The 26101-nt window shown below is 42.3% G+C and overlaps 1 protein-coding gene across 1 annotated transcript in view; it reads right to left on the reverse strand.

Annotated features, from left to right (window-relative positions):
• ROR2 (receptor tyrosine kinase like orphan receptor 2) overlaps window positions 1-23982 on the reverse strand; it is a 158757-nt gene extending 134775 nt beyond the window's left edge. The window contains exon 1 of the mRNA XM_075526653.1: window positions 23699-23982. Within this exon, the coding sequence (XP_075382768.1) occupies window positions 23699-23789 (91 nt within the window). The 5' untranslated portion in view covers window positions 23790-23982. The remainder of the gene's footprint in view (window positions 1-23698) is intronic.
• Window positions 23983-26101: the final 2119 nt, after the last annotated feature.

A 26101-nucleotide genomic window follows, 5' to 3' on the forward strand; every position in this document is an offset into this window, starting at 1 on the left:
GGAGCATTAATAAATGGTCAATAAAGCTTTTTGTAATAGACTTTCATGGAACAAGAAAAACAGCTGTTTCTAAATCAGGCTACAATGTCAAGAATTCCTTTGCTCACTTACTTCCCTCTCCTTCCCAACCTTGAAGACGGCCCACTGCTACAAGAGCTCCATCCACGCATATCATGATAAACATAGTGCCACAGTCAAACATGAACATCCTATATGCCTTTATTTTAACCAGTCCTTTATTTTAGCCCGATCCTAAAATGTTTACGTGGCTCTCAGTGGCAGCATAAATGCCCCAACACCTGTAAGGAAGCTGATTCACAGGAGGGAGATGTGATCTCTCTTCTGCATCACGGGGAACGAACGCTCTGCAGAACTCCTCGTGCCTGTGAGCACCCTCAGTCTCCAGAACACAGAACTTGATGCACATCTTCATTTCTTCCCTGCCCGAGAGCCTAAGCATCCTTCCAAAAGGAAACAAAGTACATAGGACCAGTGCATACCCAGTCTCGCCCTGACATGGAATCGAAACACCCTGGGATGCACATCGGGAAAGCAGAATGAGCAGGCACGCCCTGAAATGCATCTGTCTGCAATGTACGACAGGTCATCATCGAAGACATCAATGCAAAAGAAAAAGGCATCAAAGTAATTGGCACTGCTGAAAATTCAGATAACCTTAACTAGGCTACGGCCCATTTTTACTTACGGAAACTGGGATGTCAAATTTAACTTACGGCGAGGCTATAAAACCTTTTGGAACAGAGATTCTCCTGAAATGCCATTTTATGAAGGCACACTGTGCCAGTATACTTCAAGTTAAACATTTACCAGACACTTGAGAGAAACAAAACACTAATATAACTAGGGGAAAAGAATCTCTTAGATTCTCTACAAAGGTCATATATATGGAATAAAAGTCAATCAAACCATTGTTCTGAAAAGCAGAAGTATAAAAATCACCAGAAGAAAAAAGAGAAAAAAGACCAAGATCCTAACTCACTTTTCAAAATGAAACAAAATAAACAAAAACAACCCATTCCTGTTCTTAAAGAAGGACTGGTTGTAGAAATCTATCAGGACAAATCAGCTTGAAAACCTCTTTTTGGAAAGATTTACTAGGAATTTTTTCCCAACCGAGCTGAAATTATCACCCTCAGTACAGCAGAAAATGGTAGGAAATAATGTGTAGTACAAATAGCATTTTAAAAATTCCATTAGCTATGTAGGGGTTTTTTTGCTTCTGGATGAAAACATGGTAGCTACTAGAGACTGCACTTAAAACAGCATTCAGAAAATTACAGGATAGATTTATGTGAAAGCATGCGTGGTTAATTCTTTTTGATATTACTAACGTGCCAAAAACTCACGACTTAGACAAAAAGTAAAATAAAATACTTACTTATTCAAATGGCAAAATAATTTGTACTAAGTCCCAGTGACATTTACAGGAATGGCATATGCTCAGGTGTAGTTTTTGGCATCTATAGATCTGTGTTTTGGGATAAATAACTTCACTGAAGCGCAACTGGAAGCCAAGCCTTATCTTGCACAAGCTGATTGAGGAGACAGGAGCACTAGTCTGGCAAACTTAAAAGTTGGCTTTTGATGAGGGAAACCAGGCTGCTGGAGGAAGGGGAGGGGGCAAAAGTAGATGAGACTACGTCAAAATGTCACCAGACTGACCAACTCTGCGAGGCAAAACGAAGACTGTGCGTATACATTGACTTTCTGCCTTAAGATCACCTATCTGTCACCACAGGGACAGCACTGGGGCAAGGAAACGCATCTTCCTATCTAAACCTGCAACACGTACAGCACCAAGAGCTGTTATCAGGGAAGAAAATATTAAGCCATGCTTGAGAATTTAGCTCATGAATATCACCATATCCGACAAGGGGGTGGGGAAAACAGCCAGCTCCTTCTCCGAGAGGAGAGGGAGAGGAGAGGAGAGGAGAGGAGAGGAGAGGAGAGGGAGAGGGAGAGGGAGAGGGAGAGGGAGAGGGAGAGGGAGAGGGAGAGGGAGAGGGAGAGGGAGAGGGAGAGGGAGAGGGAGAGGGAGAGGGAGAGGGAGAGGGAGAGGGAGAGGGAGAGGAGAGGAGAGGAGAGGAGAGGAGAGGAGAGGAGAGGAGAGGAGAGGAGAGGAGAGGAGAGGAGAGGAGAGGAGAGGAGAGGAGAGGAGAGGAGAGGAGAGGAGAGGGAGAGGCAGAGGGAGAAGCAGAGGCAGAGGCAGAGGCAGAGGCAGAGGCAGAGGCAGAGGCAGAGGCAGAGGCAGAGGAGCAAGGCTTGCAAGCACAAAATAAGAGTTTGTGTCACGGTGTTGAAACACGGACCTGAAGATGAGGTAAGGGGGTGCCCAGAAGACATCTGCTAGGACAGCCAGGCCAACAGGTTGGTGCGGTCCTTGAAGCAGCAGAAGTCAGCACAGTGCCTCACAGACCACGTGGACCCACCACGGCTGACTGGCCCCACCAGGGGAATTACCCGCCCGTACAGGCGCGGACAAAGCAGGCATGGTCAGCCGCGGGGCTGTGCATGCCACCCACACCCCGCACCACACGGGAGCCAGACGCCACCATCACCTTTTTGAGGAAGGGTATGACTTGGCCTGAAGGTGTCGAGGAATTGCTGTGAGGACAGCAAGGCAAACACAGCCAAAACTGGGATGGACGCCTTCAGCTCTCCTTTCTCTCTTCGCATGGCAGCTTGCTGGTGTCAGTACGGGACCACCTACTACCACAGTAGGTGCCATTCACCTGCTGCTTCCCCAGCAGCTACTGCTGGGCAACACCCACAGCATGGGGCAGAGCAAAACCATCTCACAACCTTCCTCTTCAACCATTCTGGTTGACATAACACACACATCAGTCCAGAAAAAAAAAAGCATAAATCAGAAATAACCTGAACGCCAGCTAAAGCAAAGTATTTAAAACATACAGAAAGACTAAAGGGCAAGTATCCAGGTTATGCAGGCAAACAATCCTCCAAAATTTAAAACATCAAGAATTAGCGCCTTCACAAAACATGACCAAACTTTTCACCCAGTATTTTCCAAGCGTCATGACAAAACAGAGCTAAACTCAAGCAGCATCAGTCTAGGTTATCATCACTAAATCAAGTGTAAATAAGGCCAGTTAATAGACCACAAGCTTCATCGCAGCACTTAACTTCCATCTCAGCAAAGGTTGAGCAATTTTGGATTTCTAAAACATCTCTTGCCACTCTCCAGTAATTGAATGCGTTGTGGAGGCCAGCAGAGAAACAGAGAGCCATCCAGGAGACCTGAGAGCCATAAAATAATTTTACTTTTGAAATGTGCTTAAATAATATTTCAGTGTGAAGAAACAGACATCTTTACTGTGCGCTACATTCCTGCCATTCCAACCTGTCCACAGGTTCCTGTTCATGTTCTTTTTCCTCTGTATACAGAAAGCCTTCTTTCTCAAAAGACACATTGCACAGGGAAATTTCAGAGCAAGCTACATTTTCAGATGACATGCTTGAAAGTTTAAGTTATTGAAAAAATACTACCCTTTAAGAAAGAAAAAAAAAGAGCAGGAGAGAGACGTAGACCAGATGGTGTGGGAGGCAAATCAAAACAGCACAAGGGTTATTAAATTGCATCCACTTGGAACTCTTAACTGGCCAAGAATCAGCAAGACAGGTTTCCAAGTGAGTCTGAATATTCAGGACTAAAATCCTGGGCCTAAATCTAGCTGCAAAACCAATATCAAAAGAGTGACACTGTAAACATACCAGAAAAAAAAAAAGATAATTTATTTAGTGTTTAATTTATATGCTTGCCACAGTTACAACAGTATACTGGAACTGAGCCATCTTTCTGATGGGAGAATATGAATGCTGACTTCTACACAGAATAGACTCCTCTACCAAAAATATCCTTGTACATGATGTGTCATGATGAGAGAAAAAGTCATTAAAAATACTTTAAAATTTTGAAAGAATATATTTTTTCCAATGAAAGCTGAAGATACTCTGCAATTCTGAAAATGGAGTCACTTAAATTTAATAAGCAATTTTAAACAACAAAGTTAGAAAATTGTGGCCAAACTGCACAGCATGCAGGCGTAAATGTTCCTCAAATTTGCAAAATGCAACATGAATTACAACAGCTCATATTTACTGAAATGAAAAGTACTAGTTTTTCCCTTTTATTCTTACACTCTGAACTGCACAACTTTAAACACGGTCCACTGATAACAGAAGAAGGGGAGAAAAAAACCTCTTATGAAAGGTTGAGGACTAGAGTAATACACCTAAAACCATTATCGAATTTGTCAGCCTTTCAAAGAAACAGATGGGCTAGGAGGCCACTCGCCGAAATTATATTAGGCAAATATAATGGCAGCTCCTGCAGGTCTAGGGCAATTAGGAGGAAGAGTGGTTTAAACAGAAGAAGAGTTCTTGAGGCTAGACAACACTTTAACAGGCAACGTATCCTTTTGTGATTTCTTTTATTTGCATTGTATACTTTAACTACATTTCAGAAAGAGCTGTTAAAGGGAAAGGGCTTAGGTCAGGTATTATCAGTAATTACAGCTATATAACCTCATCTTCAAAGCGTTAAACAATGAGGATGCTCAACTCCCCACTGACTCAGAGTATCGTTCCTATTATGCATAGAGAGAAATTGAAGTGTTGATGGCAACCTCAGGCTGTCAAGTCAGTCCACATTAAATCAAGCATTACAGGCAGAAGTTTGACTCATACTTTTTTTAATTCAAAATTATGATTCTTGAAAGGTCAGAAAAAAGGAAAGATTAAAGACAGTGTAAAGCAGAACTGCCGAAAGAAACAAATAATTAGTTAGTGAAATCTGTTTTTTCTTTGGGTGTTTAACTTGAAAGGCAGAGTAGTCATAGAGGAAGATCTCCAAGGCTGAGAGGAAAGCTGTAAGATCCCAGGACCCTAAAAACAAAAGACAGGTGAAAAACCATGTATATTTTCAGTATTTCAGTTATTTTCTTCTAACAATCCAAGAAGCTGGGGGAAAAGGCAAGGTTAAGAGACTGTCTTAGAATTCAGGTTTTCTTTAAGCCTCCAGAAATCATGTGTTATTTCTGCTGTCAGTCATAACTGTGGATGGGTACTTGGTAAGAACGGGTGTCTAGGAAAGGGTATCTCTGAAACAAAGCTCAAAAGAATATTTAACATTTAATATTGTTAGCCCTGCTCTGAGTCGGGCCTGGATCCTATGAGGAACTGAGGTCCCTTCCAATCCTAATTATCCCACATTGCACATATTTCCACTTCATATTTGTCTGTTCAGTGTCTAGCCTAACTAATGCTCTGTTGTTTTAACTTTTTGTCATTCCCTTCACTATTAGATTTGGTCATCAGTTCATCCCGCAACTGAACATCTGCCTCTTCAGGTTGGCCACCACGGTAAATCCAGCCCATCAAGAACCACCCCACATGTGGCTGTTGGCCAGGCTCCGCATTTGAGTGCTCCAGCGCTCCCAGAAAGAATTCCCTCAGTAAAATGCAGAGATAAACCTGAACATAAGCAAACTGCTGTAAATTAAAGCGGACTCGAGACAGAAATTTCCTGTGATACTTGCTCCAGTAAGATAAAAAGCAAAACCAAGATCTAGCTTTAAATTCCATCTCCACAAGCCTCAAACTGATGAGTGAACCTGAGAGCAAGAGGTAGAGGACAATACACTACTAAACTATCCCAGAAAAATAGCCATTTAGGCAAATGAAAACTGTCAAACTTCAGAGCAGCCTGCACTTCATTGTATTCATGTGCAAATCTATACATTCATTAGCATATCTACCAGGATAGCACGAATTAGGGCACAAAGCTGAATTTTTAAATTATCTTTCATTTTAACCAATTTGCTTTTAGTGTCAAAAAGAATCTCTATGCTGTTAGCAGTCTAAAATACCCCACCTTTCTCATTTACACTTAGGAAAAAACCAAAGCAAATAATGAATGGTTATAAACTGTAATCAAGTAATCCAAATAATAGCACTCAGGCATCCCTTAACTAAATGTTAATAGACAAAAACCAGGTATTTTGAAATCCAATAAGAAGCAATTGCAAAGACATACTGTGCTGGTTGTGGCTGGGATAGAGTTAATTTTCTTCACAGTAGCTAGTATGGGGCTATCTTTTGGATTTGTGCTGAAAACAGTGTTGACAATACAGGGAGGATTTCGTTATTGCTGAGCAGTGCTTACACAGAGTCAAGGCCTTTTCTGCTTCTCACCCCACCCCACCAGCGAGTGGGGACACTGCTGGGACAGCTGACCCCAACTGACCAAAGGGCTATTCCATACCATATGGCATCATGCTCAGCACATAAAGCTGGGGAAGAAGGAGGAAGGGGGGGGATGTTCGGAGTGATGGCGTTTGTCTTCCCAAGTCACCGTTACGCGTGATGGAGCCCTGCTTTCCTGGAGATGGCTGAACACCTGCCTGCCCATGGGAAGGACTGAATGAATGCCTTGTTTTGCTTTGCTTGTGTGCGCGGCTTTTACTTTACCTATTAAACTGCCTTTATCTTGACCCAGAGTTTTCTTACTTTTACTCTTCCAATTCTCTCCTCCATCCCACCTGGAGGGGAGTGAGCGAGCGGCTGTGTGGGGCTTAGTTGCCGTCTGGGGTTAAACCACGACACATACAAAAGTCCAAGATTAAATCAGTTCCTGTATCTTGATCTGTGGCCAGAGGAATGTTGTTATTTACAACATCTATATTGCTTCAAGGGGAGGCCAGTTGGCTTGAACACAGACTTTCTAATCTAAAACATCTTCAGGAACTAGAAACATCATCTGTCAAGTCTAAAAGCCCCTAAATTTAATCTTTGTTTGAATGTTTATTAACATCCTCAGTGTGACTTCATTGACTGTAATAGAATCATGCCAGCTTACAACAGCTGAAAACAGGCATTACACTTTTTGTAGCATTACCCTGTACCCAGCATCAGCCTCTACATTCTGCAGTCATATAAACAGAATAAAGGATGAGAGGAAAAAAAGAACTGCAGACAAGACGCCCTGGTAGTGTATGGCACTCCTTCAGTAGTCAGCAGTATGCAAAATCCCACTTGGAGAAAAGGAACTGTCCTGCCACTTCCTTTAAAGATGTGCATGTTTCTTGGTATGCACTTTCTCCTGTAAATTAAAAAAAAATTACACGCACTTATTGTGAGCAAGGTCTTTCTTCAAGGCAAGCCAATATCTTCACAGCCACCCTACATGTCTATGAGAGCTAATTCTCTAAACTCCTGGTGCAGGTACTGCTTCCTTTCGACAGCAGGATGAGTGCCTGGAAGACATTTTAGCTTTCTGGTCCCCACAAAGCTCTCCACGACTCAGCCTCCTCTTTCAGAACAAATCCCTGCTCCTATGCCCATAAAAATTTCAACTTCTTCCCAAGCCTGAAAGTCTGTCCTCCACAGAAGGACCTTAAAAGCTTGCTATTTACTGAGTGAATGATGGCATACAGAAATAATTACCAATGGGAATCAAGTAAGTCAAGTACTTTACCTTCATCTTTGTGAGGATGGAAGCTGGAATGGCCTTTTAAAAAAAATTGCCTTGCCAAATTTGCTTTTTCCTGTTCCCCAAATTATTTCAAGTAACTATCTCAGGAACTTTCTAATCACGAGATACATCAATTTGAAAAATACTCATTTTCTCAAAACATATACTACAACTGTAAGTTACAATGGTTCCATGATTCAATTATTCTCCAACTGTACATGTACATTTTCCTGTTTTCTAATAAACCCATTTTAACAAGAGAAGATCTTAGACTCAGCCATTTTAGAACAATTGTTAAGTTTCCTTCCAGTTATGACATGCCTGTTTTTCTCCTCTGCTTTCTGTTTTAACCTGCAAACAGACTTTTATATGTCTCTTACAATTCTGGTTGTTATTAACTTGTTCATGACACTGCTGTAGAAATGCTGTAAGGTTTCGCCATTTATGCTGTGTTGTCTGTCCTCTTTTCTTAACCAGTAATCATTAAGAATAAACGATAGCAGTAGGCCAAAGCTACTTAAATGCAGTAGGGTACATTTATGACAAGATATTTAAATGCAGTAAGAAGAGCTTAAATTTCGTATTTCCTTGGATAAAAATGTAAGCAAGCTAGTTGCTTTACTTCTACTTGGATCCAAATCAACAATAGGAATTTCTGATATAGGGTTTTTATTTTAGCATTTTGATCTGTTATGTTTTCTTCTTAGAATTTTACGAAGTTCTCCATTAAACATCATACTATGTATATGCACAATCATGCCTGGGTGCCACATGTTCATGGACACACCATACAGAAACTCTTGCTCACACAAAAACCTCTCTGCTCTCAGCACACTCCACATACCTTCCTTCTGCCACAGCTTCCTCATTTATAAGATAAACAAGACCATCTCACTTTCTCATGCAATTTGAAAATTAATTAGCGTTTACAAAATTCTTTCCCTTTGCAACAGGAGTTTCAGGAGGTGTTACTGACTCCACAAAACAAGGTACCACTAACACGTACAACTGTGTCAGTGAATTGCAAGTTCCTGCTCTGTTTTAGATGTTGAACACTAATGGTTGCAGAAGTAACACAGAAATTCATATCTGGCAAGTGAAATGCCTTTCAGTTCCAATTTTATACAGTTATACTATAATCATGTAGGTCTGACTTTTTCTTAACACATCTTCTATTGAGGTGAAAAAAAATTTTGGATGTTCACTGAGAGAATCTGGTTTCTCACAAAGTTAAAACCTCATTATTACCTTCATCAAAGAGGTATAAATGCTAAGTTAATTAATAACATTTCACTATCTGTCTTACACAAGACAGACTGCCTCCAGAACAGCACTGCTCCTCACGTGATTCAGAATGCCACTCGATGAGACAGATGAATGTCTGTCCCCACCTATTCCAGTCTTACACAGGACTGCTTTATTAATTGCTAGACTCCTATACAGACAGAGGCCTCTAATGTGTCATACAATCTGTATATGTGCATGAACTTTGCAAGCCACTGGCACAACTGTTTTGTTTTATTTTATTTATTTATTTATTTATTATTTGTGGCACTAATTATGAGAGAGACATTTAGAAGAGTGTTAACTATATAATTGGTTTACAAGCAAAATAAAATGCAAAATGTGTTTATGAAACCAGGTCTTTTTAAGTTCATCTCAGCAGATGGCTGCTGGGGGGGGAAATGGCAGAACAGTCTACAGATTTTTACAAAAATAGTTTTGTCGGGTCTTAGTTCTGAACAACTCGTGGTTCACATACCCCCTTCACTGTCCAGCCTCGTGGAGACACATGCAAGCTTTGGCTTCAGATGGGTAGGGTTCACTCATATTGTTTGCCCGATCAATGAAACTGTACAGTGAACTAGAAACCATATTAATGCAAAAACAGACATTAGAGTCACGAAAACAAATCTTCCTGAAGATTTCTTTTCAGTCAGAGCTATAATGATATAAGTGAAAATATAAAATAAGAATGGAGACCAAAGCAACTATTCTACACTACACAAAGGTCTGCCTGCCCAGGCCAAGACAGAAATAGGGACTTCACAGAAATGGACGTTCAGGTAACTGAAGTTCAAGTAAAATGAAGCCTCTGAGAATCCAGTAAAAATCATTTCTGCAAAGCTGAGCTGGCACTCCAGAGCTAATTAAACATGGCCAATGAATTAGTGACATAGTTCACTAATTACTTACTTATCATGTAAGTGCTAGTCTATTATTTATCACAAAATTCAGTACATCACAAATCATGCCTGATGAAGTCTGCTGATACACAATCGAGGAGAGAAAGGGTTTACATACAAACCTGTTAGTACATACGAGAGACAGAGACACAAACCACTACTGGTACATAGATGCAACTGAAATCCCAAACAATGCTGTTTTCAAAACTTGTGATGGTGGAGCAGTGGTTCATACAGAATTCCTTTAAAAATAACTGTATTTGCATTGCGTGTTTGGGAGACACCTAGAACATGAGCAGGCTTCTACTGCTTGGGTCTTAACTACTACGGCTGTAATCATGTTAAACACCAATAAAAACTATGCAAAAATGAGGGAAACGTCTGCTGATAACACTGTTGTTACATGACAGACAACACACTCCCAAGCTAATGTCACAAATGCCAGCTTCAAATACTTACAAGGATTTAAACACAGTATTTGGTAAGTCAGTCAAATGAGTCTTAAGTACTGAAAAAATTAGCTCAGGAATAGGTTCTTAGTCTTCAGCTATATTGTACAGTTTGCACATAGAATAAAAGTATGAATTTAACTTGGTTTCTAAATCCAAAATGTTCCTCCCTTAGATAGCCACTTGCAATATTAATCTATTTGAAATGCTTTTCGTCTAGTAGAGGTCAAATTACATAAGTTTTGAGCAGTTCCAGATACTCTACTTAGTTAGAGGGTTACTAAAAGATTAAAATTGTTGCATTTAACTTCAACATATAATTTGAAGCCGACCTTCTTTATTTGCTAGTTAAATAGCATTTTGCCCCACTCTAGAGACTAAATTCACCACAGAGCAGAGAATTCTTACCACTTCATAAATATCTTGTTAGCAGCTAAACTATGACCTAGGTAAGACACTTCATCACAAAACAGAACATTAAATCAACTAAACTCATTTTTGTTAAAGCAGCAAAACAAACTGTAGCCTTTTCAGAAGGGAGGGGAACCCTGATGGTGGAGAGAATGGTGACTAATAGTATAAATTAAAGTATTGGCTTTTTTCTCTTGGGACGCAGGAAGGATCTTTTCCAAATTATGGTTTTAAAATAAAGACATTTGGAGGTCTCAAGGCTTGGTCCCTTTTGGACATTCATCAAAATCTCTAAACCACCACATATTTTAGAAGAACTTGGCAGTCTCTGCACAGAAAAGCCCAGGACTGACCTAACTGACTCAGAATTACCAGAGAGAGTCGTTTCATCAGTTCAAAGGAGGGGGAAAAAAAAAAAAAGGAAAGGAAAAAAACCAAACACAATAGGAAAAACAGCACAGAGAAAAAAACAAATAAACCCCACAAAGGGGTTGCATACATCAGACATGCGCAAAGATAAAGGAGGTCATCATTTTCAGTATTTCATAACTACAGTTTTCACCTGAAGAAAAAAAGCATGTGTATTTTTCCTAAATAAGCAGAGTCCACTGTTGTTGTTCTATACTATTATGGTTCTCAAAGTGACAGGACCTGTAGATGGTAATATTGGCAATGTCTTCCTTCATGTCTCTATCCACTGTGAGTGTTTCAAATTAGGCAAGGTATTTGAAATATCCAACCATCGCAGCAGACACAACTTCGCCTCCCTTCTTTTTCTTAAGTAACACTTGCTGTACAACCCATAGTGAAAGATATGGCCATTGCTTACATTGTATGTCCTGAAGAAGAAATAAGAGACCACAGCATAAGGCAGGGCTTTCCCAAGCACAGCACGGTGCTATGTTCAGTACCTGTACCACCAGCCACGTTGGCAGCAGCAGAAGTTTCCAATTCTCTGCCAGTCCGTGCTAACGAGCATGTTAGCCTCCCTTATACTTGCTATCACACATTCTCACAACCCTAACCCCATTTCAACACCCCGCAGACATTTATTTTCTTCATAAACTGGATCACAGTCCAGTTCCTCTGCTCAGACAAGCCCACCCACCCGAGCCTGCTCCCACCTTGTTGGAGCTGTGCTCCCAATCTCACCCTGTCCTGGCTTTACTCTTCCATCCCATGCAAAAAAGTACCGATGCTGATACCAGCAGTCTCTTAGGCAACATCGGTTACAAAGGAGCACGCTAATGGCTCAGCTAGTCACAGAAAAGCATTTGTTTGGAGGTATTTTTCCTACCTGCTGTTCAGGCATTTTTTTTTTCCAGACAGCTAGGAACAGCCATTGTAGATCAGTTTTACATACTTCCTACCATTGGTAGGCAACCACAGCATATTTGTGAATTCCGAAGATCGAAAGTGCTAGGTAATGGGCAAAAAATCAGTCAGAAATAAAAAAAAAAAAGGAAAAAGAAAGAAAATAAAAAAAACAAGTGTCAGAACAAAATATGCTGTAAGGAAAAAAATAAAATCTTCGGAACAGAAAAGTAAAATGAAGGAAGAGGACAGGATGATGGGAGTTACAGGAACTGAGGACAACCCTGGAGAGACACTGACAAGGGCATATATTTCTTCTGACATTATTTCTATAATTCTAAGCCCATAACTTATTTCAGATAAATATTAATGGTTAAAATAGAAATTATATCATATGCTCCCAAATGTACAGTAGTTTTAGTTAATTGCCTTGGTCTTGCAACATGCAACTACTCACACAATATGGGATTTTAAAGAGCAAAAGCAGCAGGAAAATATTAACCAGTATGAGATTAAAGGATACTATTTTAATCCATTAAATTGATGCAGACATGATGTTAAGAGAGAAAGAGAAACTACCGTTGGCAAAAAGTTTTCTATGAACTTTGTCTAAACTCAGGAAAAAAAATAACTGAATCTCTGAAAATAGTAAAGTCTGAACTCTGCCTTTCAAATTGATGAATCTCATTCTCTGGTACAGTATGACAACATACCTTACCAGAGTTACAGAAAGTTAAGTTACAGAAAGGCAAGTTATTTAAGAAGAAACCACAGAAGCAGAGCCTTAGACATGTCACAAGAGCTTCTGCTGAGGGAAGTTTAGCTCCCAAGAACTGTAGTATGACAGCTCCTATCCTGCACTGAAGCTGAGGCGCAAAGAGAGATACAAAGGCCATAATTAGCTTGGGGGAGAACTGACCCACATGACATTCTCATAGGTGAAACATGAAATAATTATATAGAGGCGAATGCCAACTCATTGGAAAACCATAATGAGAGTTAACTCTAAAAGGCTAACTGATAGGATGGAGTTTCACAAGTTTCAGTGCTATGGATACCTCCCTTACTGAACTCCACAGGCAACCCCAAGGTGTTAGGTGTTGCCAATACTCTGATCTTGGCAAATGAAATAAAATGTCAGCAAAAAATGGTATGGAGCAGATGGGAATAAAGATGCACAATTGAGTGAAGACAGGCAGAAGGTTTTGTGCTTAAACCATTGCACTGGTACCAAATGGGGACTTGGCAACAATTCTGTGTGAAAGATCTGGAGTAGATCAGAACTTGAGCAATGCCATCCTGCCACAAAACAGTCAGACATCACTCTGGGAAATAAAAACAGCATCATCTGGTAAATATAGGAAATAATCCTCTTCCTTTAGCTGGTGCTGGTGCAGCCTGAGCTGGAATACGCCAGTTTTGGTTAGCACACTTCAAGAAAGATGTTTTGGAGCAAGTCCAGTGGGGAGGAATGAGCACGACCATGAGATTCAGAAAACATGATGTAAGAGGAAAGGCTGAGAAAACAGGAGGGGGAAAGGGGTGTCCATGGAGAGATGTCCACAAGGAAACAAGATAATTTTTGAAAAGTGTTTGCTTCAAAGTTTGAGGAGCTGTTTCAGAAGTCACAAAAAAATAAAGCACAACTACAAGGGGCAGAGGAATAAACTGTAAGAGGAAGTAATGCACTTGAATTACAACCATGCGTAAGTAAGCACTAAGCCTGCATGCTTGCCTGTGGAAGTCACTGAACCTCAGTTCCCGTCACTTCTGGAGAATAGGTTATGCAGGCTACAGGTGATTCTGCCTTGAAGAACAGACAATCTGACCTCTCAAGGTCCTTTCCAATCCTTTTTTTCCCCAATCATACTGTGGTTACAGAAGACCTTGAGCTTCCCAGAAAATATAACAGACATAAAGACACTTGAAGAATTTCTACGGAGCCTAACAGTACTGAGGTTTGATTTTTCTCTGTTTATTTCTAGAAATGATAAATCACATGCCAATAGCCAGCACAAACAAAGATGACATTTCAAGTACTTCACTGATTGCTAAAGACTTGTGTGCAGAAAGAAGTTACTACATCTAGTTTACTCTGTGGTTTCACACTGAACTAGTACTTTCTAATAACTACCTCTGCGGGCACAGTAAGTGTTCAGTAAATGCAAGGTAACATTTTGCACTTTTTGTAATTTTGAAAATGCACTGTAAATCGACACCTTTGCTTTTTGCAGTCCTTTCCCGTGTAAACACATCTTCCCCAAGTTCCAGACTCAAAACTGCTCCTAGCTTTAAATTTTGCCTTTGGATTACAAGCCAGGATAACTTCTGAAATCTGCCCTTCCTAACTCTACATGCTCTTGTCTTTGACTGGCACGATCCTCTTCAAAGCATTTGCTACACTTGATATGTTCTTAAATAACACATTCACAAAAATATGCATATTTTTCTCAAGAGCAACATTATCCAAAAGCTCTCTAGACATAAAACTTGAAAGAAATGTGTTTTTCTTTTTTTCTTTTTGCTTTGAAAACCACAGTATCATGAACTTTGTAACAGATTCTCTGTTACCTCTGTTAGGGAACAGATTTCTGAATCCTATTTCTACATTGACACAGAGAGAACAAGATAAATGTGAGACCAGCTTTAGAAAAACAGGTTGAATCACTATCTACAATTTCAGATATTAATATCCAAATTCACTGAGTTTGCAAAAACAAGCATAAAGAACAGACTCACCCTCTCAAGATATTTATTAACTACTGCTTCTGGTCTGGCTGGAAATACTTTGAAAAAAAAAAAACCAATTTGTTGCATTAAATTGCTTCCAGGCAGAGCTAGGAAGCATAGTTATTTTTAAAATTAAAACAACAGCAGATATATTTTCCTCATGTAGGTTTGGTTCAGATCCTGTTCAAGCTTGTAATTTTATCTACATAATACCACTTTCCCCTTTGCAAGGGATTCTGGTCTATCATGAAAGGAGTCATCATTAACCACCACTATAACTACAATTTTAAAAATAATTTTTAATGTTTAAGCTCACCCTTCAGCTACTGAGTTCCTAGGGTACCACAAACCATTTTTATTTCCTGTTCCCCAGTAAAGGAATTTCTTACATGAACATAATTCTCTGGTTTCTCTGTCATAGACTCCTCCCCTTTTCTTCTTTTCAACTTTATGAAAAAAATGTTTCACGTCTGTTCTAAAGAAGCATGATTTGTATTTCTCAACAGAAAGTTGTAAGATTTAAAAGAGTAATTATGGCTCAATGCTACACAATCCTTGTTATTTTCAACTGAGAATATTCAAATATTTAAATAGCACACTGAAAGCTTTGATAGATCTTCAGAACCTTTGCAAAACTCTCCTTTTGTCCATTTCATTGTTTATTGTACCACAAAAATCTCCCTTGTTTTATTAACACATTTAATTTGAAAAGATCGTTCATTCTTACCTAGTACAATGCAATACAAAACTCAGTGGAATCCTAAAATTCAGCTTAAGCAACAACTGCTGGAGATTCAACTGCTTTTAAGCACTTTTAAGCACAACTGCCTTTAAGCACAAAGAGACATGACAAAGAGTATTTGTGGTGAAAATAACTACCTGACAACTAGTTAAACACTTGTTTGCAGACTAGACTTTCAAGGCAGGTGAGATTTTTCTTATTTAAACTGCACAGGTTCAGCTCAGCTCTGCAGAATCTAAATCTTAGACAGCCATCAGTTATGACGATACTGCGAAAGTGTTTCCAAAATTTCTAGCCCACACAATTATGTTAATGTTTCTGCATATCACATTTTCTATCTCCGAGAGCATAGTTCCATGGCAATTTAAGCTACTCTGTGCTAGGGCTGCCATGTGCTCCCCCTCCAGCCACCCAGCCTGGCCTCTTGCCCATGCCAGACAGGAGGTAAGCCAATTCAGGCAGCCTAGCCAGCACTGGGTTGGATTTTGCAGGGTTAGTTTTTGTCCAGTCAGCTCTCTGATAGACAGTTTGGGTAGTTTTGCATTACCTGACAATTACACCTCAGGGTAAGCGCACCTCAAGGCAACTTTTTGTAAAGAAAAATGCTTCTCTAATATATCCGCAAAATGTGAAAACCAACACACAAACCAACACAGAATCAGAACAGAATTGCTACTGCCTGAAATAAAAGAGTATAAGATATTACATTTGGGTTATCTACCTGAAATCTGTTCGCATAGCCTTCATTTGCCTTTTTAAGCTTTTGGGTTTTTTTAAAATCTGTTCGCATAGCCTTCATTTGCCTTTTTAAACTTTTGGGTTTTTTTAAGAAGAGTTTCCTATATACAGAAACACCACTGCCACGTTATTAGCTCTAGTATTGTTGGGGGTTTTTTTTGTAACACAATTCTGCCATGTCACTTTTCTAAACTAGAAAAAACTACAGTAAAACCATTTGTTACCTTATCTCCCAGAATATGCACTCTCTCATTTTAAATACTATGAAATCTTGGCATTATCTTTATGCTTTACGTTGTATAACTTCTTGCTAAAACTTTACTATGATCAAGTATGCAGCAAATTTTATACAACGTTGGGATCTCTCAAGCTTTCAAGCAGTTTTGTTTATTATTGGTTCATACAAGAGACTCACAGAACCTATTTTAAAGTAACTCAGCTGTTATAAACCTGGGCTGTCAAGAAATACCATTCTCCCCCCCCCCTTTCTCATTTCAGATCTTGCTCTATTCAGCAAAACTTTTGATACACTCATAAGAGTAGTTTCTCCTGCAAATCCAGACAAATCTGATGATCATTTCTAGAACTGCCCTTCTTGGCTTCTTCCTTTCAGAGATGTCTTATTCTTCTAGTATCAGACCTTTGTTTGTTCTACATCCAAAAGAACAAATCAGTGAGGTCCCACAACACCTTTATCTGATCTACGGTGGCACTGCTGTGACTCAGACCTCCTGTCCCTCAGTGTGCAGCCCCTTCTGCCAGCACTGGTGATCCGACAGACAACTAGTTTTATCGTAGCGCTCTCACATGGACTTACGCTACCACTAACAGATTATTATTTCTTTATATACCTGTACCTTACTGGAAATCCAAACATTGAACAGGGTTAGTCAATGACGTATTAAACTGTATTAAACAGCTTGCAATATGAGACAAATTTAAGACAGAGTATACAGAGAAACAGACAATAGTGACCAGCATGATAGCACACAATTAGCCCAAACTTTAAATGAGGGATTTCTAGCGACACCACAACAAGGAAGGATAACGATTAGTTTTGCAGGTATTTATGGGAAGCTTCTATGAAGCATGAAGGAAGAAACTAGGAAAGTGTGTGGCAGAGACCGACACTGTGAGCGACATGGAGATTCATTAATTCTGCTGTTGGAAGATACTACTACTGCTACTATTCCCATCCTCCTCCCACCTGCTCAGCAAAACTCTCTTGCCAAAGGCTACCAGCTCTAAGCAAGCTAGTGAAATAGGTGACCTCCCTGCTAAATCCCAGCTTGGTAACAACACTGCAGAAGTTAGAGCCTCCTCTGGACTACTGGCAGAGCTGCTCATGTGAGAGACCTCTGATTCATCAAACTCAAAATCAACTGAGTTAGCTTAGACCAAGTGAACTGCAGGATTTTGCTGATGTTGCCTGAAACAGGTTGCTGAATGTCCACCCACTACTCTGATAGGAAAGTTGGAAGGTGGTAGCATCCCACAGGAAAGAAATGATGAAGAGCTGGGGAAGGGGAAGGAGGTAACTTCTTTTAACAGTACTTTTAGATATGTATGATGCCTGGCCATGTGCAAGAAAAGAAGTGCAACAGTTACAGCCTGTTAAGGGCCTTAGAAGTGAAAGATTAATGTCTTATGTACATAAGGACTAATTTTAAGATTTTGCTGTGAAACACAGCTCAAATGCCTGAGCTGTGCTCTGACTTAACCTGCTCCAAAGATTTTTCTGTGCTGGTTATCTCTGCCCCTGAACTTTGTTCTCAAAAAAAAAAAAAAAATCTTTTGTGTCTCCTTCACATCCAAGTTCGAGGTATGAGATCTATCTAACCTGTTGTAGACAGGGAGAAAAGAAAGCTCCTCCACTTGTGCAGGTGCCTGCCAGTCTCAATTAGTCTCAATTAGTTTGCATTGGGTAGAGTTCTGTGATTCCTCTTTTACACTTACATATGATTAACTTATTTTTGTTTACAGTTCATATGATATAGAAGAGCAGCATGCTTCTGACTAGTAGAAATCAAGTTTATTATTTGCAACCATAGTCTTTATACTTTTTTTTCCTAAAGAAACAGGGATAACATTCTTCCTGTCTTTTGCTGTATGTTATCTGCCCTCCTGTCTACTCCATAATTGAATATGTGACTGCATTATTACTTTGGTAAGGAATTAGTCTTTTGGTAGTTTGATTTATGATTCAACTAGACAGTTGTGTATGTTGTTTTGAAAGTAAGACTTCATAATTTTAAGAGAAGTCTTAACAGAATTTATCCTCTCTTTATACAACCAGTCACGTCATTCTACTCACATACACAACTCCACAGAAAAAATAATGTTAAGGCATTAAACTACCAAAAGCAAGGAAAATCATTTATAGAAGCCACTTCATCTTGAAATAATACTTACCAGATGAACTGTTAAATGAATGGCCTAGGGCAGTGTTGATGAGGACAAGGGGCAATAACCTGGAGTTACAGAATTAAATGTTTATGCTGCTCATATAAAAGGAAGTGTCCAAACAGAGCAATTCAAAGACAGAAACATAAGTTCAGTAGAGGTTTCATAAACATGACAATACCCACGGGGATTTTTCTTTCAAGAAAGAATATCAAACGTGTTTGTTGTTTCTCTTTACAAGTTCACATCACCTGAAGTGTAAGTATCAAATCTAAAAGGTACTTAGATGCATGTCTCCTATGCGAAATCGATGGAGAGCTCAATGACAAAATACCTGTGGGGACCCAGTCTTATTTCCTGATTGAAGTACTCCCACTTTAACACTAGATTCTTGTTTTTTTAACACTGATTTCTTGTTTTCACTGAAATTACAATGCAGATTTGTTTGTGTTCTTAAATGAAAGCTTCTGTCCACTGCCAGTTAAAGGACAAAAGTCATACTCTATAGCTAAGGGATCACCCTGACTTTTTGAAAAGCATCTTTTACTGCCACCAGAAAAGTCACATACAGCCATTTTTAGTTTCAAAAAAGATCACCAGCCAGCATCACTTGGAAAAGAAAGTGGAATCCTTTCTCAAACTAGCTGAGGAGGACAAACAGATGTAAGGAGAAAAAGGTTGGTCATGAGTCAAATCTATGGAGAACATCAGAAAAACTAGCAGGATGTTTGCAAATGAATATTGGTGCATGGCAAAGGCTTGGAAAAAGTAAATGCCAAAAGCTGGTAAGGGACATTTCACTCCAAACTCCTTACACATTTAGACAAAACCAAGAGGAAAGACAATCATTTAAATGAAATTGTTGTTTGTCCCGAATGGTTACTAGCAATGCTGCAGCAGTCTGCAGCATGAGTAACAATTAAAAGCAGGATTAACAAACAATGCATCTTCTTTCAGTGCAGCAAAATCCTGTCGTTCCTTTTCTTTGAAGCTTTAACTACTTTGTAGTCACTGGATTAGAAGACTTGAGGACTTGCATACTTTCCAGACATGCTGAGCCTAATGACAACTTCCTTTACAAAGCAACAGCCTCACAATGAATAAACAAACTTAAATAGCAAGCCATCCTTTGCACACAGAACACAGTGACAGATGCTATAAATTAGATGGAATACTGTAAGTAGCATTTCTTCCCTCTGAGCAACCGCACGATGCAACACAGAACATCTATATAAAGATTTATGTATAAAAAACAAAGGAAGTTTGCTTAACATTTTTTCTTTGCCTGCAATGTTCAAAATAATACAAAGAAGCTCTTTTAAAATAAAATCTCTCAGTCAAACGTATGATTAAAAACTTCAGATGCTGACTGGTTCTAGCCGACATTTTTATTTAACATAAAATGTGAATTTAAGACTCTGAAGATAAGCCATGAAGAGGACACTGCAAGTCTTCTATACAGAAGATTCTCATAGTTACCAAACAAAACTCAGTATTTATTAACATTCTTTCCTTTTACATCTCATTCTCATTGGCCAGTGGGCTAAGACTGTCAGTTTTCTAATTAGTGGTCAAACATATTTCCATGCCAATGACAGTTCTGAAAGCTATTCACACCTTACACAAAGTGCAGGGAGTTTAGAAAAAAGATCAGCTTTCCTGCAAACAACTGGAAGCTCACTAAACAGGATTAATTTGCCTCGTCTGTCAACCGGTCCTTTTCTTCCTGCATCTTGCATTTCTATGCTGTTTACAGCAGAAAAGAGATTAAGGAGAAAACTGCAATTCCATTACAAATGCTTAACATAATCAAGACACTCAAGGGGAAAAAAACATTTAGTGGCAACCCTTGACCCAAGGATAAACTTCACCACTAAACTATTTAACGAATTAATTAACGCTAGAAAAGGTTTGATTAAGGTTCGACCTAAAAATAGTTAAATGTAGTCCATGTCATTTATTAAAAGCTATGTGAAGACTTCTTGTACTCAAAGCTGTATCGACTTTTACCAGGTGACCTATGTACAATTTCCAGAGCTTAATCTCATTTATTAAAGTCAGGAAGGAGCTAAATCTCATGCAACTTTAAAGAGTCAAGCATTTCACAACTTTTTGTAGTTAGGCATTTAAAGGCGTTCAGAAGTAATCTGTACTTGTATTAATTTCTCCACTAACATTGTACTCGAAGAAATTAGGGGTTTTTTCTTTATAAAATTAGGTAGAAGTTTACAAACTTCAGGGCTTGCAAAATCATAGCACAGTTACCATCATGTTTTCATTCCCAGACATTCTGTTGGGACCAATTTTTTTTTTTTTTTTAAACACTACGTCCTGCATACTTCGCAAGTCACGCGAGTATTAACTTCAGGTTGATCGAGCGTCCTTTCCTAGTTAATGGTAAGGAAGCAAAAGTCTGTAAGGCGAGTACGCTGTGCATCACCAGTTTCAAGAAACGACCATCCTGGTTTCTATTGCCTCTCACTCGGGTCATTGTAAAGTGAACACTGAAAAGGCTGAAATAACGTTTTCAAAAATAAACGTTTAAATGAAAGGTAGATTAACAAAGACTCTGTTTACCATTAAGCAAATCTAATTAAACAGAAGAATACCGCTTAACAATAGAAGTACACAAGCATTTATTGCTGCGATTATGGGCTCTCAACCACTGTGCTGCACGTTCAGTCAAGAAAATGGAGTCTCAAACCTCATGCCTATCGAAGTACAGCGAACCCACGCTTCCCACAGGTGGTTGAGACGATTATCACAAGCCCGTTTACAGGGCAGCAATTAAAAAAAAAAAAAAAAAGAATCCCCAAACCCGGTGTTAGTGGTCGTTTGTGATTTTATGCTGCCTCCGAGCAGGCTGAAACGCTCTCACGGAACTTGCAATGCCTCCTGACGACATGTGCCGGCGGGCGCAGAGCGGCACCGACCCCCACAAAAGCCGACGGAGATGCGCTGCCGCGCTCGCACCCCCCGCCGCCCCAGCGCTGTTTTGGCCCATTTTGCCCCGCTCCCGGCGCGGTGCCCGGGGCCAAGCGGTGCCCAGGAGCCCGCACTCCCCCGGGAAGCCCCCTCTGGGCGGGGGCAGAAAGGGTGGCGGTGGCAGATGCACAAGCGTGGGTGTTCACGGGCTGCGGGGGGGCCAGGCAAGGGCGGCAAGGGAAGGGGGAGAAGCAGCTCCCCGGGCACCCTGGACGCCTCCCTCCCGCTGAGTCCAAAAAAAACAGATTCAGCTGCTCGGGGAAGGCAGTGGGGACGGGACAGAAAGCCCGGCATCTCCTTTTACATCCCGCAGAGGACGACCGCCATCCTCCCCGCGGCCCCGGGAGGAGGCGCAGCCCCCAGCCTCCCCCCCCGGCCCGGCCGATCCCCGGAGCCCGGGACCCCGCAGCAGGGGCAGGGCGGCGGGGCAGGGCGCGCAATTTGTCAGCGGGCCCCCTTCAAAGGGAGCAATAAAGGCACTAGGAAAAATAAACGCGACGGGAACCGACCCCAAATCCGCGAGCTGTAACACGCTCGCCTCCCGCTCCCCCCCCCGGAAAAGCCCCAGACCTCTAGCTTTCTGCTGACCCTCTCCCTTCGCGGTAACGCAACAAATGGCAAGACCCAGGACCCCGGAGCTCAATAACAGGAAATATAGGCATCTGTCACCTCCCGGGGAGAGGTAAATGATTAGCGAAAGCAACAAAGGGAAGAAAAGCCCTTTCAAACGTGCAATTGATTAACAAGTACCCTCTAATCTGCAGCATCACTGTTTTTCCTTAAAGACATCATCGGTCTCCTCCTGCATTTCGGTGCCATTAAGTTAAAGGCGGGGGGAAGGCGCTGCTCGCCCGCCGAGCTCCCGCGCTGCCCGGCGGGGACAGCACGGGAAGGGTCACAAACCCGGCATGGAAATGGTGCCGCCTGTCATCTCCCCCTCGGTCCCTGGGCAAAGCGCCCCGGGAAGGAGTTTGTGAGCAAGGTTTATCGGCTGCAGAGGGGGAGAGGGCAATTTTCCACAGAATGGTTCCACGAAAGATCAAAGAGCTGAATCCGGCAGCCCCTACCTCCCCGGTGCATTTCACATCCCAGGGAAAACGAAAACGTTAAACAACCTCCCCTTTTCTGCTCTGAAAGCACCACACATCTTAGGCGTGCGTGGGGGGGGGGGGGGGGGGGGGGGGGGGGGGGGGAAGTTTATGCGGCTTCTTTTACAGGAACTGTAACTCTTACACCATCGCGGGTCTCCAACCCCACACGCTCCCTAAGGTCCCTATAAATCACGGCGCTCGCCTCGGAGATGCCGGACAAACTGGCAACTGTTCAGCAGCCGCACTGCCGCTGCCACGGCGCAAGGTCAGATGTTAATAAGGGCAGTTTATTCAGCCTTAAAAACAATCGGGGAGCTCGCTGAACCGAGTCCTTAGTGTTTCCTGAGTCCAAAGGCTGACCTCCTCAGCCCCCGAGGGTCGGCCAGGTACACAGAGGAAATGGGACCCTCTAAAGCTCAAAAGCACTCAGAAAGAGACCCCGCCGAGCCTCCATCAGCTGCAAGCGCGGCGGCTGCCCCGTCGCCCACTCAACCTTAATCCCCCCCCTTCCTCCTGGTTCCCGCTGAGATTCTGGCAACACTCAACGGCCCAAATAATAACACATTATTATAACCACTCCGAGGGGAGGGCTGGAGGGCGGGCGGAGTGAAGGAGGAGGCTCCACTCCACTCATTGCTATCCACCCTCGGCAACGACAAAACCCCCAACTTTTCCTTTGTTTTCCCCTTCTTTCCCCCTCCCCCCAGTCGCCACCAACCAGCCTCGGTGCGCTGAACCGGCTGAGGGAGGCACGGAGCGCCCGCCGACAGCGCCGGGCCGGGGCGCCGGGATGCGCTCGGCGAAGAAGTTGCAGCCAGCCCTCCGCGGCGCAGGCACCGCTGCCTCCCGCCAACCCCCGCCCCCTCGTAAAGAACCGCAACATCAGGTTTCCATTTCGCCAAGCAGAACCGAAAAAAAAAAGAAAGAAAGAAAGGAAGGAAGGAAGGAGGGAAGAAAGAAAGAAAAAGTAACCAACACCAACCACCAGCCGGGGACGCGGGCGGCTCCGCCGGTCCCGAGCGGACAGGCGCCGCTCCCCTAGAAAGACGCGCGGCTCCCCCTGCCTCCCCTCTCCCGCACGCCCCGTCCCGAAAAGCGGCCGCACCCCCCCGCCAGCCGGGGGTCCCGCTCCTTACCTGCCGCGCGGAGGCGGAGGAGCGAGGCGGCCGCCAGCAGGGCCAGGAGGCGGCCCGCCGCCCCCCGCCGCCCCGCCGCCGCCGGGACCATTGCTGCCCGGCCGGCCGCCGCGGCAGAGCGCCCGCGGGGTAGCAGCGCCCGCGGGCGGAGCGGGGTGCCGCTGCCGCTGCCGCTGCCGCGGGGGCTCGGCGCTGCTGCAAACTTCTCCTCGGCACCGCCGCCCCGGCCCTGCGCTCCCGCTAACGGACTGTCCCCGACTGGGGGCGGAGGAAGCCGCGCTCCTTTCCCCTCCTCCTCCTCCTCCTCCCCCTCCTCCTCCTCCGTCCCCAGCATCCCAACGTCACCCGGGACAAGCCCGGCACAGGGGAGGGGAGAGGCGCGGACCGCCAAGGACAGTCCCTGCGCTCCGGCACCCTCTGCCGGGGGCAGCCCCCGCCGCCGGCCCCGGCGCGGCCGAGCCCGCACCCTCCTTTCCCTCCGCACAGGGGCAGGGGGGCCTGGCGCCCCCCAGGAGCTTGGGCTTGGGCCCCCTCGGAAGGGCGAGCCCTGCCCCCAGAAGCCTCGGGAGCCTTCAAGCTTTCTCAGAAAAATCCCCAATAAAACAAAAATAAGCGGGCGGGGGGGTACAGCGGCCAAAACCACTCCTGCTTCTCTCCTTTGCCTCCTTCCTCCTCTCTGCACCATTGACGCCTTTTTGCACCCACACAGCGCTAAGCGATTGAGAAGTTACTCCTGCCCCCAAAACGTCCGGGGGCGTCCGCCCCGCCGCACGTACTCCGAGAGGCAAGGGCCACCGCGACCGGGATCTACGCACTCTACCGGCTCTCTCTTGTTAGGGTATCAAAAGTAAATTTTACTTTCTATCTTTAACAGGCAGAAAGTTATTCTGCTCGCAGTAAAGCTTCAAAACAGTCCAAAGTTATTCACTACCAGAAATAAGGGCATTCTGAGAGCACAATTTAAATATGCTTTTCAAAATCCTTTTTAGTTTGTATTTTTTGCAGGTCAAAGGAATCAGTACTCTAAGATAATGCAGCACTCTGAGCAGTCATCTGTTAACTATGTCATATAAACTCCAAGAACACAGTAACACCTGAATATTTGCTATATTTTTAAAGTCATAATTCAACAACAAATTTAATCAGATATCTTCTCTATAAATACAACATTCCTATTGTTTTAGACTTCATTTCTAAAGATTTGATGCTGAGTAGTCCTGAATACATACAAATCCCCTTAAGTTCTTCCCCAAATCAAGCTCTAAATTTACAATTGTTTCAGTGAAATTCATTTTCCATCAAATTTACTTCTTATTGCAAACAAAGGCAAACACTACAACATATTCTTTCTTCCTGCTTTTGCACCCTGTTTCTTTCCTCTCAGGTCTCCAGTTCCATCTTGAAAATTCTTCTGGCACCTAAGGATGACAAAAGGAGGTCCTGATCCCTCTTTGGCAGGAATGTAGGACTGACTGAATTCAGTCCCTTGCCATCACAACAACACATCTTATAATCCCTTTCATAAACATACAAAACCTAATGTAAAAGTAGTGAGGATTTTTTTTATAAGCTCCACTCTTTAGATTAAAGGCTGCTCCAGACCTTGCCGCTTTGATGGTTAGAAACCTGCTCCTAATTTCCAGCCTATACGTATTCATGACCAGTTTATACTCCTTATCTCTTGTGCCACTATTATCCTTTCACATAAATAGCTTCCCACTTCCCCTCTCTAGGGTATAAAATTACCAGAATCACACCTCAACCTTTATTTTGTTACACTAAAAAAGCCTAAAGTTTTAAATTTCCTCTGAAGTGATCAGTTCTGCATTCTCTGATCACCCTAATCCTTTTTCCTGCCACTCTGCCTACCCCCCCACCCACCCATATTTTTGGCAGTCTGATTTAATCTTTCTGAAGATGGGTGGCTCGAGCTCGGCATAGTATTGGAGATGCTTTCTCTACCAGAGCACTTCTAATTTCCTTTCTGTGCCAAAAAGACTAACTGATACATCCTGACATCCTGATGATTACAGCACCTTTCCAGTTACAGATATTCTATGATGTGTTAGAAAATCTACATTCTCTCTTTCTTTATTGTTTCCAGTGTATACCTAACAGCAGAGAACTGCATCAAAATTTTGATGCATGTCTGGCCTCGCAAACCCTCCCCCCCTTTTTTGTATCTCAAGTCATCAAGACCAGTTCTTTCTGTAGGATATCCTGCTCCATCTTTTGTCAAGAATACCTCTTGGCTCTGCATCAGCAAAAAATTTTGGCTGCACATGGATAACGTGTCCTACGGCTTTTGTGAATACATTAAATCTATATTAAATATCAGAGATCAATAGTGAAGAGCATCTCTCCAGCTAACAGTTTGCAATTCAAAATTTCTCATTTTCCTCT

The sequence above is a fragment of the Mycteria americana genome, chromosome Z, assembly GCF_035582795.1.
Source record: "Mycteria americana isolate JAX WOST 10 ecotype Jacksonville Zoo and Gardens chromosome Z, USCA_MyAme_1.0, whole genome shotgun sequence".
NCBI classification, from domain to species: Eukaryota; Metazoa; Chordata; class Aves; order Ciconiiformes; family Ciconiidae; genus Mycteria; species Mycteria americana.